We start from the raw sequence: 16,304 nt of genomic DNA on the forward strand, positions 1-16,304 counted from the left end.
GAAAGAAGGAAGCAAACCATGCAGTGAGGCCATGCCCCCCACATGCCCACCATGTACCCCGTATCTCTACAGTTTAAGCAGCCTTTGCCTCCAGGTTACTGGGGAGAAGAAAGACAAAAACAGCACAGATGCAGCAATGAGTGCACTGGATGAAGAGGGACTGACTGGTACAGAAACATATACAGCTTAGTGGTAAATAACCTCAGTATCTTCAGGAGGACCATTCCCAGCACTGGGCAACAGCTGCCATTTTAAACATGTTGTGTTTTCCCCTATTGCTGTATGCTGGGGTTGCTCAGAGCCAGCCTCCCCAAGGACGGTTGGTGCCTGTTCCCAGCAGTCCTGGACCTTGCTATTAGCAACGGCTATCTTACAAGAGCCACCTAACTTCCAGCATCAAGCAGGACTTCTCCTGCCACTGGGAAGCCACTACGCTACAGCATTCCTTGGATGCCAGCACAGCCTTTCCCCACATGCCTGTAGCCAGCCCTCTGCACTTCTGCCACCCATCCCAGCCTTCTTCCTCGTTCCACTGCCCTCACTCTGTGCTGAGGATCTCCATTTATCCCCTTTTCCTGATGTTAGGGCTCCTACCCAGCACCTGAATCAGTCCTTCAGGCAGCTAAAGGGCCCGGGACTCCCAGCCCTGCTTCGGTAGCACAACCGATTGCCCTGGCCCCGGTATCCCACACAGCAGCTCCCTTCCCCCTCCCAGACATCAGACATAAAACTCTCCCCACAGAGCAGGAATAAAGCCTAAACATTCTGACTTAGCCCCTCCAAACCCCTCTTTTGACCCGTTATGAACTGAACCAGGGAGTTTTGTTGGAAAGGGGAGCCCCAGACAGCTGTTGCCTCACAAACTGTTAAGGCCCCTGGTGGAAAGCCTGGGGGAGGGAGCACTAGTCACTCTCTAGTCAGAGCTCTCCCACCCCTCTGCAAGGCTCCACACCAACCACAACTGTCCATTCATCATCCACTAAACAAATGGCTCTAGAACACAGAAAACAATTCCCTGTGCATTTTAACGGTGCTGTAATTTATTGGATCAGAAATTATGAATGGCAGCCGAAGGGGACGGGGCCCAGCGCACAGGGGAGTGCTGATGCAGTGGAAGCCAAAGAAATACGTATAGCTGAGGGGAGAGTCTGGGAAAGCTCCCAGGATTGTTGTTGCATGGGGCTGGGGGAACACCACCATCTACAAAGACCAGTTCCCTCCCACACTTTGCTACCCCACCATTCAGTGTAGGATTTGTAGCAGTGACTTCTGAAAGAAACATCCATGTGTGGAGGAAGGGCTGACAGAGTGGGGACTGTTCAGCCTGGAGAAGAGAAGGCTCGGGGGCAACTTGTCAGTGTATATAAATACCTGAAGGGAGGGTGAAAAGAGGATGAAGCCAGGCTCTTTTCAGTGGTGCCCAGTGACAGGACCAGAGGCAATGGGCACAAACTGAAACACAGGAGGTTCCCTGTGAACACCAGAGAACACTTGTTCGCTGTGACGGCCACCACCGAGCACTGGCACAGGTTGCCCAGAGAGGCTGTGGAGTCTCCATCCTTGGAGATACTCAAAAGCTGTCTGGATGTGCTCCTGGGCAACCAGCTCTAGGTGGCCCTGCTTGAGCAGGGGGGTTGGACAAGATGACCTGCAGAGTCCCTTCCAACCTCAACCATTCCATGACTGTGATCTCTAACCATCCACATTTCTTGTTTTCTGTACCCAGTTTCTCTGCCCTTCTTGGCCAGCTGCCCTTCCCCCCATCTTCTCTGCTCCAAGCCCCCCCTTTGTTTGCCTTTCTGGAGGTGATGTGGCAGTGAGGAAGGTAGCTGACCCAGGGGTAGTGTTATGATGATGGGGAAAGGACAACGGTAGGTGTAATTCCCAGGAAAAACCTGCTGCTCTTTGGTCTTTTATCCTCTAGTAACTGCTGACCTGGAGGGACAGTGCCTTGGGAGAACCTCAGTGGGTGATGACAAGAGGGTTGACCTACCTGGGCCAGCATCAAGTAGAGGGGAAATTAGTCTTTCACGGGACCACATCAGAGTCCTTTTTGCTCTACACAGAGCACATTTTGCCTCCTGTACACCCTCAGTAGGGGATGTGCTTGTAGCAAGTTCAGAGACATGGATGGGGAGCAATGAGTGGGAGCAGGCTGGCAAGGTTCCTCCCTGCATGATGCTGCGAGTCAGATATGGTGCCCACATCTCTAAAAGGATTTTGAAAAAATGGAGGATGCGCAGAATAATTACAAATGTGATTTGGAGGCTGGAGAAAACACTTACCAGGGACAGAATGAACGAGTTCAGTCTGTTATCTCACCAAAAAGGGAGCCTGAGAGGTGATTTGATTATAAGCACTTCACAGAGAAAAAATACTTGGTGTGAAAGAGCTCTTTAACTTTGTTAATAAAGGAGGCTGGAGCCTGTAGTCAAGCAAAGTGTAAATAGGAAACACGGCACTGGGCCGTGCTCTGCCTCCTCGCATCCTCCACCCTGTCATGGAAGATATATCAGCTGAGAGACACTGGGTTCATTACAGGCAAAACAGAATAATGGTATTTCTTACTTGGAGTTACACAGGGGCCCTAGATAAATGAATGGTCACTTCAGGCCTTAAAATCTATGAAACTGTGGACACAAGCTACAGACAGTACTGTATAAGGAAGCATCCTTGATGCCTGCAAGAAACAGGGAGCTTCTCTACATGATGTCCCCATGTGACTGGACTGCAGCAGGAACAACCCCAGGCATCCCAGGTCCACAAGCAGCCACTGGTCTCACTTGACACCTCGGGACAGACCCAGGAACGCCAGTGCTTCCCAGTTTGGGCCTGCCTCTGCCCAAACCCGCAACAGGCAGCACTACTACATGGGATGGCTGCTGGCTTGGCCAGGGACACCCCTGGCTGTAGCAATGCCTCCCTTCCCTGTGAGGGCGGTGCAAGGAGAGATATCAAGAATATTCCCCCAAACCCTCCCCCCACACGTGCTCTTTTCTCATTGCACTGTCCCTACTGCCCACAACAAAGTCCATCGGACTGCCAGTGCATAATTGCCTCCCCGTGGCCGCCCCACTGGCTGGGGAGTGCAGCTGCAGCATCTGATCCAAGTATGACTGGAAGAGTGAGGCTGCTGAATGAATCAAAGAGAACAGATGTACAGGAGTATCAGAGCTACAAGGGGAATCCAACCGCACCCTGCAGATGTGAGGTCAGATGCTGTGACCACTGGAGGGAGGCACTGGCAGGTTAAGGACAAGCGCCCAGGGAGAGACAGGGCATGCGGAGAGAACTTTAGCAGCGTCAGAAGGAAGCCAAAGACCTTCTTCCCACGGCAGAAGCTATGTTGGGTTTGCAGGATTCATTCTCCCACAGGAAATTACTCTGGCAGAGACAGTGCTGGCCAGGAGCAGTATCTATCTCCACAGAGGAGGTAGATACAGAGGCCAAGAAGAGGTTCAGGACCTGCTGTGCATAACCCAAAACTTGGCAGTAGTCCCTGCCTGCAGAGCTTACTAGCAAGACCAGCCTGTGCCTGTCTCGCAGTCTGGACAAGCAACCATCAGCCCTGCTAGCACAGTGACAGAGCAGTGCGCTGTATGGTCTTGCAGCCAAGCTCTTCTGTTTCAGTCCTGGCTCCAATGTCACCAACCCTAACTTACCAAGAATTGCAAGTCAAATTCTCCAAAACCGCATGAAGTTTCTAAAACCATGCCCATTTTCTTTCCTCTCTAGGGAAAGATCATTGGGATGTCCAGTCCCTGTTTTTCCCCACAACCTGGTTTCTAGAGCCCAGGATCTTCACTCCCGACCTACCTCAAAGCTGAGATTCTCTGTGGATACCAAACTCCAGCACCTGGGGCTTGGATGGTACCACTGAAGATTCACGAGCAGGCTGCAGTTCATCCCTCTGGGGCAAACACCCCTGCAGTGTCTCTGCCAAGGCACTAGGCTGAAACGTGCACTGGGGCACCCTAGGGGTCTGCCCAAGTGCCTCCAGGATCACCCTCGACTCTCCCACGCCTCATCTGAAAAGAACCTGGGTATCTGGGTAGACAGCACATTGAACATTGTGTGCACTGGCAGTAAAGGCAGCTAACAGCATCCTACACTGTAGTAGAGGAACACAGCCAGTGGATCAAGTGAAGTGACTATCCCTTTATACCAGTACTTGTTAGTCCCCATGAAGTAATACTGCATGCAGTTTCCGCCCCCGATACAGGAAAGACACGGACAAATTAGTGGGAGTTCAGTAAAGGACCACCAAGGTACTCAGGGCTTGAAGCACTTGCCCTGTAAGGAAAAGCAGAGGGAGGGAGGCTTGTTCAGCTTGGAGAAGAGATGGTTTTGGGGGGGCCTCATAGCAATCTGTCAGTACCTACAAGGAAGTTATCTGAGAAGACAGAGCCAGGCTCTTATCAGTGCTGCTCAGTGGGAGGATGAGAGACAATGGGCATAACTATCAAGACATGCTCAAACTAGATAAGGTAAAACCTGTTCCTCATGAGGATTGTCAAGCATTGAAGCACGGGTCCAGGCTATGCAGTCTCCCACCTTGGAGGTTTTCAAAATCTGCCTGGATGAAGCCCTGAGCAACCTGGTCTGATCTCATAGTTGACCCTGCCTGCATAGAAAACCGCTGAGGTCCCTTCCCACCTGAATTATCCTGTGATCTCTAACTCAACATAGGAGGGGAAAGAGTCTCTTAGCTCCAAATTCACAGGGCAGGATGAGACAAAATGTAAGCTGTCTGCATCACCTACATGGTCCCCTCCCAACACACACTTTGCTGCCCCCCTAGACCCTGCCATTCAAGACAGCTGAACACTTGCTTTCCCACTCCCATACTTTCAGAGTCCAGGAAGCTCCTGCTTGGCCAAGGCTGATCCATCTTGTCTTCTGACAGAGGGAGAATTCAAGGCTGCAAACAAAGTGCTGTGTAGCACACAGTCTCCAACATCTGGCACCAGCTCCACCTCATTCTCCCTGGGGAGTTCCACTGAAGACCTTCAACATCTAGAAACAAAGCAGCAGCTCCACAGGACAAGGGACAGGACATAAGGCCTTCCAGGTCCCCTTATACAGTGAATTATGTCCACATGGCAGGTGGGTCTGCCTTGTGCAGAGTGGTGGAGGAGGTACTGAAACATGAAGTTAGAAGAATTACTAGGCTGAGATCAGGAGAGTGGCTCTTAGCACGTTCATAACGATGGCTCAAATTAGTGCAATTACAGGGCCTGGCTGCATCCTCCTGCTTCTGATTTTCATTAACAATTGCATGGTCAATTCTGCTACTTTTCACTGGGCAAGCAGCCAGAAGCTGGCAGCAGCCTCTGCTCCTGGCAAGGTCCAGAGGAAGGGCAGGTACAGACCGCTCCCCTGGGAGGCCAGGCTGGGAGAGGCCCAGCCAGGCATTCAGACATCCTGGCTCCTGGCAACAAGACCACCGTTTGGGAGAAGGGAGGGGAGTGGCACACCTACCTGTGCTGTTGGAAGAGCACACTCCTCATGGGAGGCTTAACTGCACTCAGCAAAGCTGGTCCCTCAGCAGGAAATACCATCACCACTCTCCTAAGTCCCAGACACAGCTCAGTTTTGGCTGCATTACCTTTCCTAATGAAAAGCAAGACAAACAGTTCACCCCCCAAAATATGACTCCCCAAGCAACTGCAGGACACAGAACCTCTCAGGTTAGCAAGACTCCAGAAAATTGAGCCATTTCCGAGTATAGGGTGCAGACCAGAAGCAAAGGTTCTTTCAACTTCCTTGGACTGCAGAGACCCAGGGCTGCGAACATCAAAACCTGCATACCCCAACGATGAAAAAAAAGAGCCTCAGTGCAGAAGCAGGGGTATAGAGTTAGGGGCAATTATTTGCCACTGCAAAGATCACAGATGAATGTGAGCCCTTTACAGTCCCAGGCTGGGTGGTAACCAGCCTTCCAGCTGTCTGCACCCCGAGCTCCTCTTTCCCCATCTCACTAGGCACCAGGCACAAACCGCGTAATAAAAGCTACAGAGATATTCAGCTGGAACAAGAAATGAAGCACAGCTTGAAGCAGCCCTACTGCTGGGCACCAGGCGCCTGTGTGGCCACTCTGCCTTGCTACTCCTGTGTGTTTTGGAGCCAGGCTGGCTTTCCCACAGCAAGCTTGCTGATGATACCTTGTTTGCTGGGCAGAGGACCGGAGGAGTGCAGAGGGGTTTGCAGGGACACTTTCTCCTTGCCCTCAGGATGTTTACTGTATTGAAATTTCAGCAGGAAGCCAAGAATCTGTTCTTAAATAAAGAGGTCTCCCAGGGGAATGGGTAGGGGGGCAAAATCAGCGCACTGTAAACACCTGGTCTTACAGGCAAGAACAGAGCTTGCGGGAGGAGTGCAGCACCTCTGAGATTCATTCAGCTTTGCTTCCGCTGGTTAATTAGTTCAAACACCATCAATATTCAATCACAGCCCTCTATTTCCTGGGTATGGCTGTGCGTCAGTGTGTGCGCGTGGGCCCGCACAGATGGGGGAGGGCCTGCACAGTACAAACATACGTGTGTGTGCTCTCCCCAGCAGAGGGCTCGTGTGTCTGTGCTGCTGCATGCAGGCGCGGGTCTCCCCAACACTGCAGTGCTCAAGAGTGGTTCCAGCATGTTCAGCCTTCACACACTTCCTTTGAGGAAGCAGGTAGAACCAAACTGTTCCACACAATGATTGACTGTACAGAAAACTACTTCTCCCATCCCTTAAAGCGGCCCGACTTGGGGCTCATCAGAAAACAGTCTGCATGACCAACGAGCTTCATCGCTCCTCTCAGAAGACTGCAGAGACCACAGTGTGGCACAGACAAAGGCAGGAGACTTCACAGCCCTGTGCCTGTACACAGGGCTAGGTTTACCCAGTGTTTCCAATCCCAAGCCCACTGCATCGATCCAAGTCTGAAACAGCTTCAGCAACGACGAGAAGCCTCTGTACAAGGCCAAAGAGCTGCGCAGCCACCCAGGGTTATTTGCAGACACAAATAGGATCCTACTGGTACTCCCAGCTCCCGCTCCCCATTACCATCCCCTGCGTACTTCCATTCTGTCTCCTCAGCAGACTCCAACTCTACCTCTTCATGCCTAGAATGTGCCTTACAAGATTGTGCCTTCTCATTTTCTTTGTGCCATTGCTACAGCACTCCTGTCTCCTCCTTTAAGTCCTTCATCCTTGCCTCTTTTTCTGTTTCTGGCATTTTCAGTGCACAGTAGAGTTTTTTCCTTATATGAAAGAGGGTGGGCAGGGGTTCTTTCTTCCTTTCATTAAATGTTAGTACCCATTCAAGTGAGACGGACAGTGTTCAACAGACAAGCTGTACTGCTTCTTTAACACTCCGCTGCACTACTCTGTGCCAGCATACAGTACCACACCACCCCTCCTGAGCTTGCCCACAAATCTGCCATATTGCCTAGGAGCCACCTAGCACCCTAGTCCTGCTCCTGAGCGAGACCACATCCAGATGCAGGACAACAACTTCAGCAAAAGTGAGGATGAGGCCCACTAACTTCCTTTATAGGCCTATTCCAGGAATTGACCCTAGGAGGTAGGTAGTGACCTCTCACCAAGGACCCATCCCCTCAACCCCTGAGGCTTCTGGGGAGGGGAGCCAGGGAATACGTGGACAGAGAGGAGTCCCAGGTGAGGGACTCCCAGTGGAGTTGCCTAGAGAGGAACACTGCCATTTTCCAAAAAAATCACAAAGCTTTTACCCCTTCCTTCTTGCCAGTTCCTGCATGGACCCCTGCCAAAGCCTTTTTACTTTGCTCACTGATCTCCTACACTAAACTCGCTGCTTGCACTAGCTGAGCCTGCAAAATCAGGTACGCCTAACTGCAAGCAATCAAGATTTGCTCTGAGAGCTCCAAGGCAGAGCTGGAGTACTAAGACTTCTCAGGGAGTCAAAGTCCCAGGAAGGGGGCACTCAGGAGAGCATCAGGCCCTTCAAACGGAAGAGCATCCCTACCAGCTTCATGGTGGATTCAAATGGGCTCTCCTGCAGCTCTCCAAACAGCCAGAGCTTCCATTTTGTTTCTAAAACATTTCTTGCTGAGAGTGAGTACTAAAGCAGCCAAGAACTGAGTGCTCTGCCCTGAACGATATGACACTCTCCACTAGGAGTCCTCACCAGGTGAGCCTCAGAGCCAACATAGCTGAGGCCTGGTGAAGCTCTGGAGTACAGAGGAGCCTTGCAGACACAGCAGTCAGTGAAAGTAAAAGCAGAGTGGAACAAGCAGCAGCGAAGGTCAAAAAGCGATAGGAAAGCATTCATCACAGACACTTTATCACTAACTTCTTGTTTTTCCAAATGTAGGGAACAGAAGTGCTTCTGGAAGGCTCAGAGATGCAATGGATAGGGGAAGAGAGCTGAGAAAGATGGCTCTGGCCAACAGGATGGCTGCGCCTCACTGCTTTGAAGTCAATCTTTGTCCGTTTCCCCAAAGCACCAACACCGCTTCCACATTTTATCATCTCTGTGCCTCACCTCTGCACCTCCTTTAATCAGAGCCTTGAAATTTGTGATGGAGACCTGGTCTCAGGTCACTGAGAGTGGTGAGGTCCACCCACCACAAATCGTAGGATTTGCCACACCCACCCAGTGGTGCTCCTGCCACTACTGAAGGAGGGATGCAGAGCAGACCGACACAGTGGATGCGGGTGAACAAAAGCGGAGCAAGCAGATCTTGGACCAAGAACAGCAACGCTGGCACAGGGGGTGTGGGGAGTGGGGAACATACACACTGTGCTCCCTCCCTTGCAAAGTTTAGGCTCTCACCAGAAGCTGTTACAAAAGCAAGATAAACCCACAAACAATAGGATCCTTTCATTTTCCTTTTACATTTCCCAGGCAACACCAAGCACTCAACAACAGTTTAGAGTGCAAAAGCCCCCTTTGTTTGGTCAGTTAATGGCAGGAAGATGAAGAGACTTAAGCAGGGCTGCTTATGGTTTGGTAACCCCAGTGAGGCACCTGCAGCAATGACATTTATACCCAACACTAACACTGTTTTTAAATGCAAACTTCTATGCTGGAGCTCTGAAACTCCAGTGAAGGAGGTGCCTTTCTATTCTTAAATTACAGATCTACAGCTACCCCTGCACACGTGGCTGGGAGTGCATGACAGCACCATGAAGGCAGGTGCACATAGATCTCGGCAGAAATGCTCCAGACTAGAGAAAGCAATTTAGATCCAGGACTGTTGCTCAGACAAACACACTGATGCACAGATGCTAGAAGAACCCCCAGCTGCAGCAGAGAGGCCTCAGTAGACCCTCAAAATTGGTCAAGCTGCATGGTTCCCAATAGGACTCCAAGAAGATCCTCTCTTCAATGAAAGGGCAGGACCATGTCTTTAATGCATAGTTGGGCACATATTCTGGGCTGGGCACATGGTTTTGTTAGCATTCCTGCTTTGGTCACTTGTGGAATGAGGTGCTGAAGGGTGAGCAGTGTCTATTCTTACCTCTTTGTAGCATGCTGGGGCTGGCCCATCAGCCTTCACCTCACAGAGACCTGACTCAAGGCTGGTACACAGATGGACCTCTGCTTGTCATATAATTCTTGATCTAGCTGTTCAAGTAGAAGCTAAAGGAACAGAGAGTCAGTGGCTAAATCATATACAAGGTGACTTGAAGACTCCTAGCACTAGAAGACTCCCAAAGGTATCAGGGCTCAAGAAGAAATTGCATTTTCCAATTATGCCCACCCAGGGGCTTGTGCCTTCTCTCTCTGATGAGTTATCATGCAAATTTTTCCATGCCTCAAACGAGTCCTGAAGATGCTGTGAAACACCTGCCCCTTCCCGCCTTATTCTAGCAAGCCTGACTGATTCTAGACTTTGTGATTCTAACATTCTGGAGCTTTGGCCAGCAGGGAACATGCTATCCCAAATAATGTTATTAAATCAATGTGCTATTTCAACTGAATGGTAGGAGCAGTTCTAGCATAAAACAGACAAAAAAGGACTTTCAAAGCAGTAAAGAAGCCATGTACACATTAAGTTAATCTCCCACAGGTATGCAGGAAAGTGCAATTTCTTCAGGTTCCCCATCAGGCTATATGTCCCCAGATTTTCCAAACAGAACAGTTATTTAGAATCTAAACATCCGTTGGATATGCTGATTCTAAGTTCTGTATCTCAGCCAGTTTCACAGGAACAGCTCTTCACTGCTAGTTCCTCATATGCCATCCCTTACTGCCTGAGAAGTTTATCGTGAAATGTTTGATGCAGATTACTATCCATCCTTTTTACATTCTTCTTCCTGAACATCTGCTATTGAACTCATCACCTGCATCTAGCAACTAACTTGGTACCCAACACCATTAGTTTACAAACATACCTCACAAAAGCTAAAACATCCTTAAATACAGAGATCTAGTTGCTATTTTTTTTCTTAAACCATCTAGAATAGGGAGATCAGATTGTCAGTGTATGTTCTCTCTCTTTTTATGAAAAGAATGCAGAAACCAATCCTCAGGAATAAAAAAAACCAAACAAAATGTTTTTACATTTTAATTATTTGAAAGCACATCACAATTTAAAATCCCAACTCTAAGCACAAAGGCAATGACCCAAAGTCCCTGCCCCTGCAAGCTCTTAAGCTCCACCCACAGGGTAGAATGAAAAAATAAAGTAAAAGGTGGAATTGAGAGGACGGGAAGCATCACTGCAGTTTTCGGAAACCCTTAGAGCATTCTCTCTCCCCGGATTCACAGGTCCTGTCACCTCTACTCCCTAAGCCTATGCAGAAACATCTACCATGCTGAGCAGAAGTATTAAACATGACTATCAGTACCTGCTGGGATGGTGTAGCACCTTCATTTTACACATATTGCAGCAGGAGTAAGAGGGATACTGGGGACACAGCTAGCTGTTCAGCCATGTCATTTTTTGGGTCCAGGACACAGTAGGTGCTTGGTCAGAAAGAACCACATTTACACACAGACTAATTAGCATTTGATGTGTTTGACACTGAGTCTGCTCTAGTCCTGACCTTCTGATTGAATTTTGGGGATAAAGGCAGAGTCCCAGGTAAAGCCTTCAGATTGGTGACAGCACTGATGCTGCCAGCAGTCCTGCCAGCCACGACATTTTAAAGAAGAGGTTCCCTCAAGAGCTACTGGGTGCTTACTGGGAGCTAAGAAGCAACTTCATTCCTGCACTACTCCTAAAAGAAGCTGGGACATAGAAAGTCAAGTGTTGGAGGGATGAAGGGAGAGAGGAGTGGCAAAAATATGGATCCTGCCTGTTCTGCACACAAGCAATCATAGCATAGTCAACTCTACCCCAGTGAGGTTCCTGCAGAGAGAACTGCACAGGGAAAAGTCATATAAATACTGCAAACCAGCAATGCTTTCCCAGAAACAGAGGACCTTGTGGATTAGAGTTCCAGGCAGGAATCCTTGCAGGACCACCTTCAGCAAGTCCCAACCTGCCACTGAGTAAAAAACCATCCTAGCACTGCAGACCCAGAAAAGCAGCAGAAGTACTTCAGCATGAGCTGGATTAGGGCCTCCTTGCTGTGTGCTGGTCACAGAAGCACCTGCGGAACATGCCCTACCATGAACCTACCGCAAGATCCCTATCTGAATTTAGGAGGCTGGGGGAAAAATTTTTCCTCCGCTGAATCTCAAGGAGTAATTAAGTACTAATTATCACCAAGCTCTGCATAAGGGCTTTTTAAATTAATGGGCGGTAATAGGACAAAGATCCTCTGCCATTCCTATCTGGATACTAGAAGGAACTAGAATAGGATTCTGTCCAAGACAGATGAATGGTGCCCAGTCAGTCTCACAAGCAAACTGGACTGACTACCTGTACCACATGCTGTGGTAAAATCACGAAGCAGTAGACACTTTTATGTTCTTATTTCCAGGTTTCTCTTACCTTTATCTCTGAAAAGGACAAAATTTTACTGAACAAGGAAACAGACATCTACCTAGCCTCACTGGAAGCAAGCAGCTAGCAACTCTCCAGGGAAGGGTGCAGAACTAACTGCTTGTCCCAAAAGCTGTTTTGAGCACACTTCACTGGAGTGAAAGACAGTGTAATATTTGTTGCCAAAAAGCTGTGTCTAGATCAGAAATGCTAAGTGTGGGCACTAGGTTCTAGGGCATCCCCTCTATTTTAAAGGGGAAACAAGACTGGAAGCAACAATCTACAGGGTTCTACAGTTCACCAGCACTTGTATTGGCACAATCAAATTTCATCTTCAAGCACCGTACGTGGTGCAAATCCTGGCCTGTGAACAAAGTCGCCTTTACTTTGGATTTACAGGGACCTGATATCCTGACCTGAGAGCTACACAGTAGAAGGATGCCTGAGGTTCAGTTCTAGGAGAGTGGAAAGTGAAATGCAAAGTGCAGCTGCGGTATTGCTAAATACAGATCATATGCAGAAAGCATCACTGCCCCACATCAAGTACAGAGTATTTAGTGCTTGGGGCTTACACCTATCGGTAGGGTAAACAGGGTGAATCCTGCTGGAAGCATCACAAGTCCCACCTATTGGAAAATCCAGCTAGGGACAGACCAAGCCATTCTCAGCTCCAGGCATCCTACTTGATGCACAAGATCCCTTGGTTTGCCAGCCTGGCCTGGAACTGCTGGTTCAGTAGCTTTACATGAGGTAGTTGCACCACCTGCTGTCTGCTCCAAAGCAAGTTACCAGTGTCTATTAGAACATCATTAAAGATGATCATTAACAAAAATTTTCTTCTTCAGAACCAGTTGGAATAATCTCCCCAGGGAAGTGATGGATTCCTCAACATTGGACACTTTTAAGATTCAGCTGAACAGGGTGCTGGGCCATCTTCTCTAGATCGTGCTTTTGCCAAGAAAGGTTGGACCAGATGATCGTTAAGGTCTCTTCCAACCTGGTATTCTATGATTCTATGACTCAGTTTTTTGCAGGACATGCTCTTGATTAAAGTCATCAAGAAAGACTTCATATCTGAAAACTATGAAGCAACATCCACAGAGGGACAGTCTAATCAAAATAGTTCAGGTTCTCAAACAGAATATGAGAAGTTCACTTTAATACCCAGATCCTCTCAGGAGAAGGATCACACTGTTATCCCTTTGGGAAACTCTCTCAAGTTACTTCCACTCCAAAAGCTAGCATCGAACAAAACTTTCAAAGAGGTGAAAATTCTGTCATGCAAAAAACCAGCCACCTGCCCAACACCACGTGTGGCTTAGCAGAAAGGAAAAAGACACATCTTAAATCCTGCACCACTCCCCTTTCCTGGATAAGGCTGCAGTACTAACTAAGCCAATCCAATGGGGCAAAAAGATAGGATTCCTACAAAAAGCCACAATACTAAAAGTCATCTTAGGATACAGTGTCTTATTCACACATGAAGGCAGACAAGTCAGCATGCTCTCTTGGCTGGCACAAACATGACAGGTTGCAGGAAGATCCCCCTAGTCCTAGAGATCAAGGATCCTGTTCATGGGCAAGTATTTTATGTGCCAAGCCTCAAAAATAATTTGGCATGCAGTAGCAAGGTCAGCGTGGGTCTAAATGGAAAGGAGTTCAGAAGACAAGTGACCTCTGCTTGATGAAGCATAGATGCATAATGTGCAGACAAAAGGGAATCAGAAAAACAGTTTATTTAAAAAACAAAAAATCCCCCTCTCAAATACCCACATTCTTCCTGATAAGCTTATTGCTCAAGCTAGATCTCCTGTGATACTCCTGAGATACTCTCTCTCCCCTTGGCCTGTAGGGCCAGAAGTACTCATGCATCCCTGTCCTTCCTCCAACCAATCATTTGGCTATGTTCAATTGGTCCCAAATACCAGCATTTAATTCTCTCCTTACTATACACACAGAACATGGAAGTCACCAGGCACAAAGGCTCCTGGGACAACTCTACGGATTTATATATAGTCATCTGCTCCCACCAAGATGGGAGTTCCTACTTAGCAGAACCATAAAGAAAGTATAGGAAGGTATATCTACCTTCTCTTTTGAAGCCAAAGCCTAAACAACACTAAAATCATCCCTGAACCACTCAGTCTGCAGACCAGGCATGTCCATGCTCATTCTAGAGCTCATGGTCTACACTCTCAATACACAGTCTTCAGGATTCCCTAACAAGCTTTCTATAGCATTTCCCAGTCTCACCATGCCGTTCTACTTCCACTGAATCAGGGCTCGTCTTCCAAGTTCGCTCTCGGTGAAAGGGCTATTGCCTTTTTCTTGTGCAGCATCTACAGATCCACACTGTAGTAGAACAGCAGGACTCTCTCACCAGGCCCTGGCTCTCCTTCGGGTGGTCACAGACAGAGACTCTTGGACCTTCCTCCTAGATAGCTGTCAGGCAGGTTTGGTAAGAACAGAGCAGGGGTCTTTATGCTTCATGTTCAGTCAGTGTTGTTGTGGGGTTTCAATATCCTCTTCCTCCTCCTCAACATGTTCAGTGTGGCGCAGCAGCAGCTCCAGGTCAGGGTCGGAGCTGGCCTCTTTGTGTAACTTCAGTGCTTTTTCACCTGCATGCAGACAGCCCATTTAGTGACAAACTCGCTAGAGTACCCATCAAACCCGGCGTTGGCAAGGAGCTGGAACTAGACACAGCTCCTAGTGATGCTACGAGAATGCCTACAGCGAAACAGAAAGGGATTTAAAACAGAATCACCTTTGGAATTCATGGCTTTGAGAATGACATGAAGGGAGATTCCTGACAGACAGACAGCAAAGCCCAGCCAGTTCAAGAGACTGAGGCGGTCTCCCAGCAAACGTGTGGCGAGGAATAAAATGCAGATTTCCTGTGGAAACAAAAAACATGACAAGCGGCAGGGCAGGGCCTGAGGAGATATGCATGAGACGTTTTACAGCTCAAGCCTAGATCAAGATGCCAGGCTGCTAACTTCCATCAGCACATTATTCCATGGGCAGAGAGTTCTAAAAACAGTTTCTAGAAACAGAACGACCTGTTAAACTGGGATGTGGGATTTTAAGTCCTCTGACTGCATAGCTTGGCTACATGGGAATCCTGTGACTTCCGGATCAGACAAATTTCACATGTCACCATTCAGCTCAAAAGTTTGTGTGCTGGATTCCTCAAAGGCGGGGAGAATGTGCCACACTAGGTTAAAGAGATAGTTCAAACCAGTGGTTTGTTCATATCCAGGTCTGATGCAAGAGCATGCCCTTCTTACCCCTCCTCCCTCCTGCACCATCCATTGCTCATGAGGCCCATGTGTTTTAGTCCATCCCAGATCCCACCAAACTCTGGACCTTAATACTATTTTTTATAGAACAGCCGCCAGTCTCTGCCCCTTGCTGTCAGGGACAAAGGGATTTCACTGCAGAGACTTTGCACAGGAGCGCCAAGCTCCTGTGCAAAGAGAACGAAAATAACAGGAGATGATTTCTAAGGCTCTAAGGAAGTTCCCACCCCATGAGGCCCATGACTCAGTACTTGCCTTCTAGTATTAGCACAGGAACCATGCCTTACCTTAAAAATGCCAGCAATGGAAAGGGTGAGGCTAGATGTTCTGGAAACCAAGAGGAACTCAGAAAAGCCTAGACCAAAGGCAAGAATTCCACCCAAGAACAGCTTCCCTACCAGAGAGAACAGCATTCCTGGTTCATGGAAACAGAAGAGCTTCTCTGATACGGACAAAGGCAGGCCTAGGAACAAGACAGTGAGTAGCAGAGTACCTTCCCCAACTCCCAGGACTCCTCACAACAAGATGGGGTGGGCTGCTCACATTCCAATATCAGGAGGATGTGGAGCCAGTTCTTTATAGCCCTTAATTCCACAAGTTTGGCAGGCTACTATTCCTATGACCTCTTTTAATGTTCTGCCAGCGTAAGGTATATCTGGATCCTTATAACTCCAGGTTTTTAACTACTTTGTAAAGTTCATAGCTGTTCACTTGTCTGAATGAATCATCTCAAACAACAAACTGCTAAGCAATGTCCCCAACCACTCTATAAAGCTATCCCTGCTTTCTCTAATTAACTCACGCACCCTCAAACACTGCAAAGAGTGGGAAGAGCCCCAGGAACATGAGCGGCTGCAGGTGAAACATGGTATCAATGGGGTTCTGGAGCCCTGAAAGAGGAGAACCAATAACAGACCAGGTAGCAACAAACCAGGGAATAACACAGCTCCTAGAGCCTTTATTAGCACCATTCCTAGACATACACCTTATTTGTAATGCCCACGCCTGTGCAGCTGCAAGGGCCAAGCCACCTTCATTAGCCATCAACAGATAACCTCTGCCCCAGGTTTCAAACACTGTCCCTTACACAAGATGTTTTGCTTCT

At 48.5% G+C, this 16,304-nt stretch overlaps 1 protein-coding gene across 11 annotated transcripts in view; it reads right to left on the reverse strand.

Annotated features, from left to right (window-relative positions):
* The window catches only part of SLC35H1 (solute carrier family 35 member H1), a 38,935-nt gene that overhangs the window by 19,989 nt on the left and 2,642 nt on the right, over positions 1–16,304 (reverse strand). For 4 of the 11 annotated variants that reach the window (XR_012676353.1, XR_012676351.1, XR_012676349.1 and 1 more), the window contains exons 6-10: positions 16,006–16,089; positions 15,487–15,662; positions 14,665–14,794; positions 14,154–14,518; positions 9,486–9,607 (exon numbers count right to left, since the gene is read on the reverse strand). Coding sequence is in view for 2 of the 11 variants with exons in the window: in XM_075167035.1 (XP_075023136.1) it covers positions 14,397–14,518; positions 14,665–14,794; positions 15,487–15,662; positions 16,006–16,089 (512 nt within the window). In the remaining 9 variants the exon portion in view is untranslated. Of the gene's footprint in view, positions 1–1,324; positions 5,142–5,481; positions 5,614–9,485; positions 9,608–10,520; positions 14,519–14,664; positions 14,795–15,486; positions 15,663–16,005; positions 16,090–16,304 lie in introns of those variants that run through there. The other 7 variants (XR_012676354.1, XR_012676355.1, XR_012676348.1 and 4 more) reach the window with 6 other exon arrangements.

This window comes from Calonectris borealis, chromosome 17 (assembly GCF_964195595.1).
Source record: "Calonectris borealis chromosome 17, bCalBor7.hap1.2, whole genome shotgun sequence".
Lineage (NCBI taxonomy): Eukaryota > Metazoa > Chordata > Aves > Procellariiformes > Procellariidae > Calonectris > Calonectris borealis.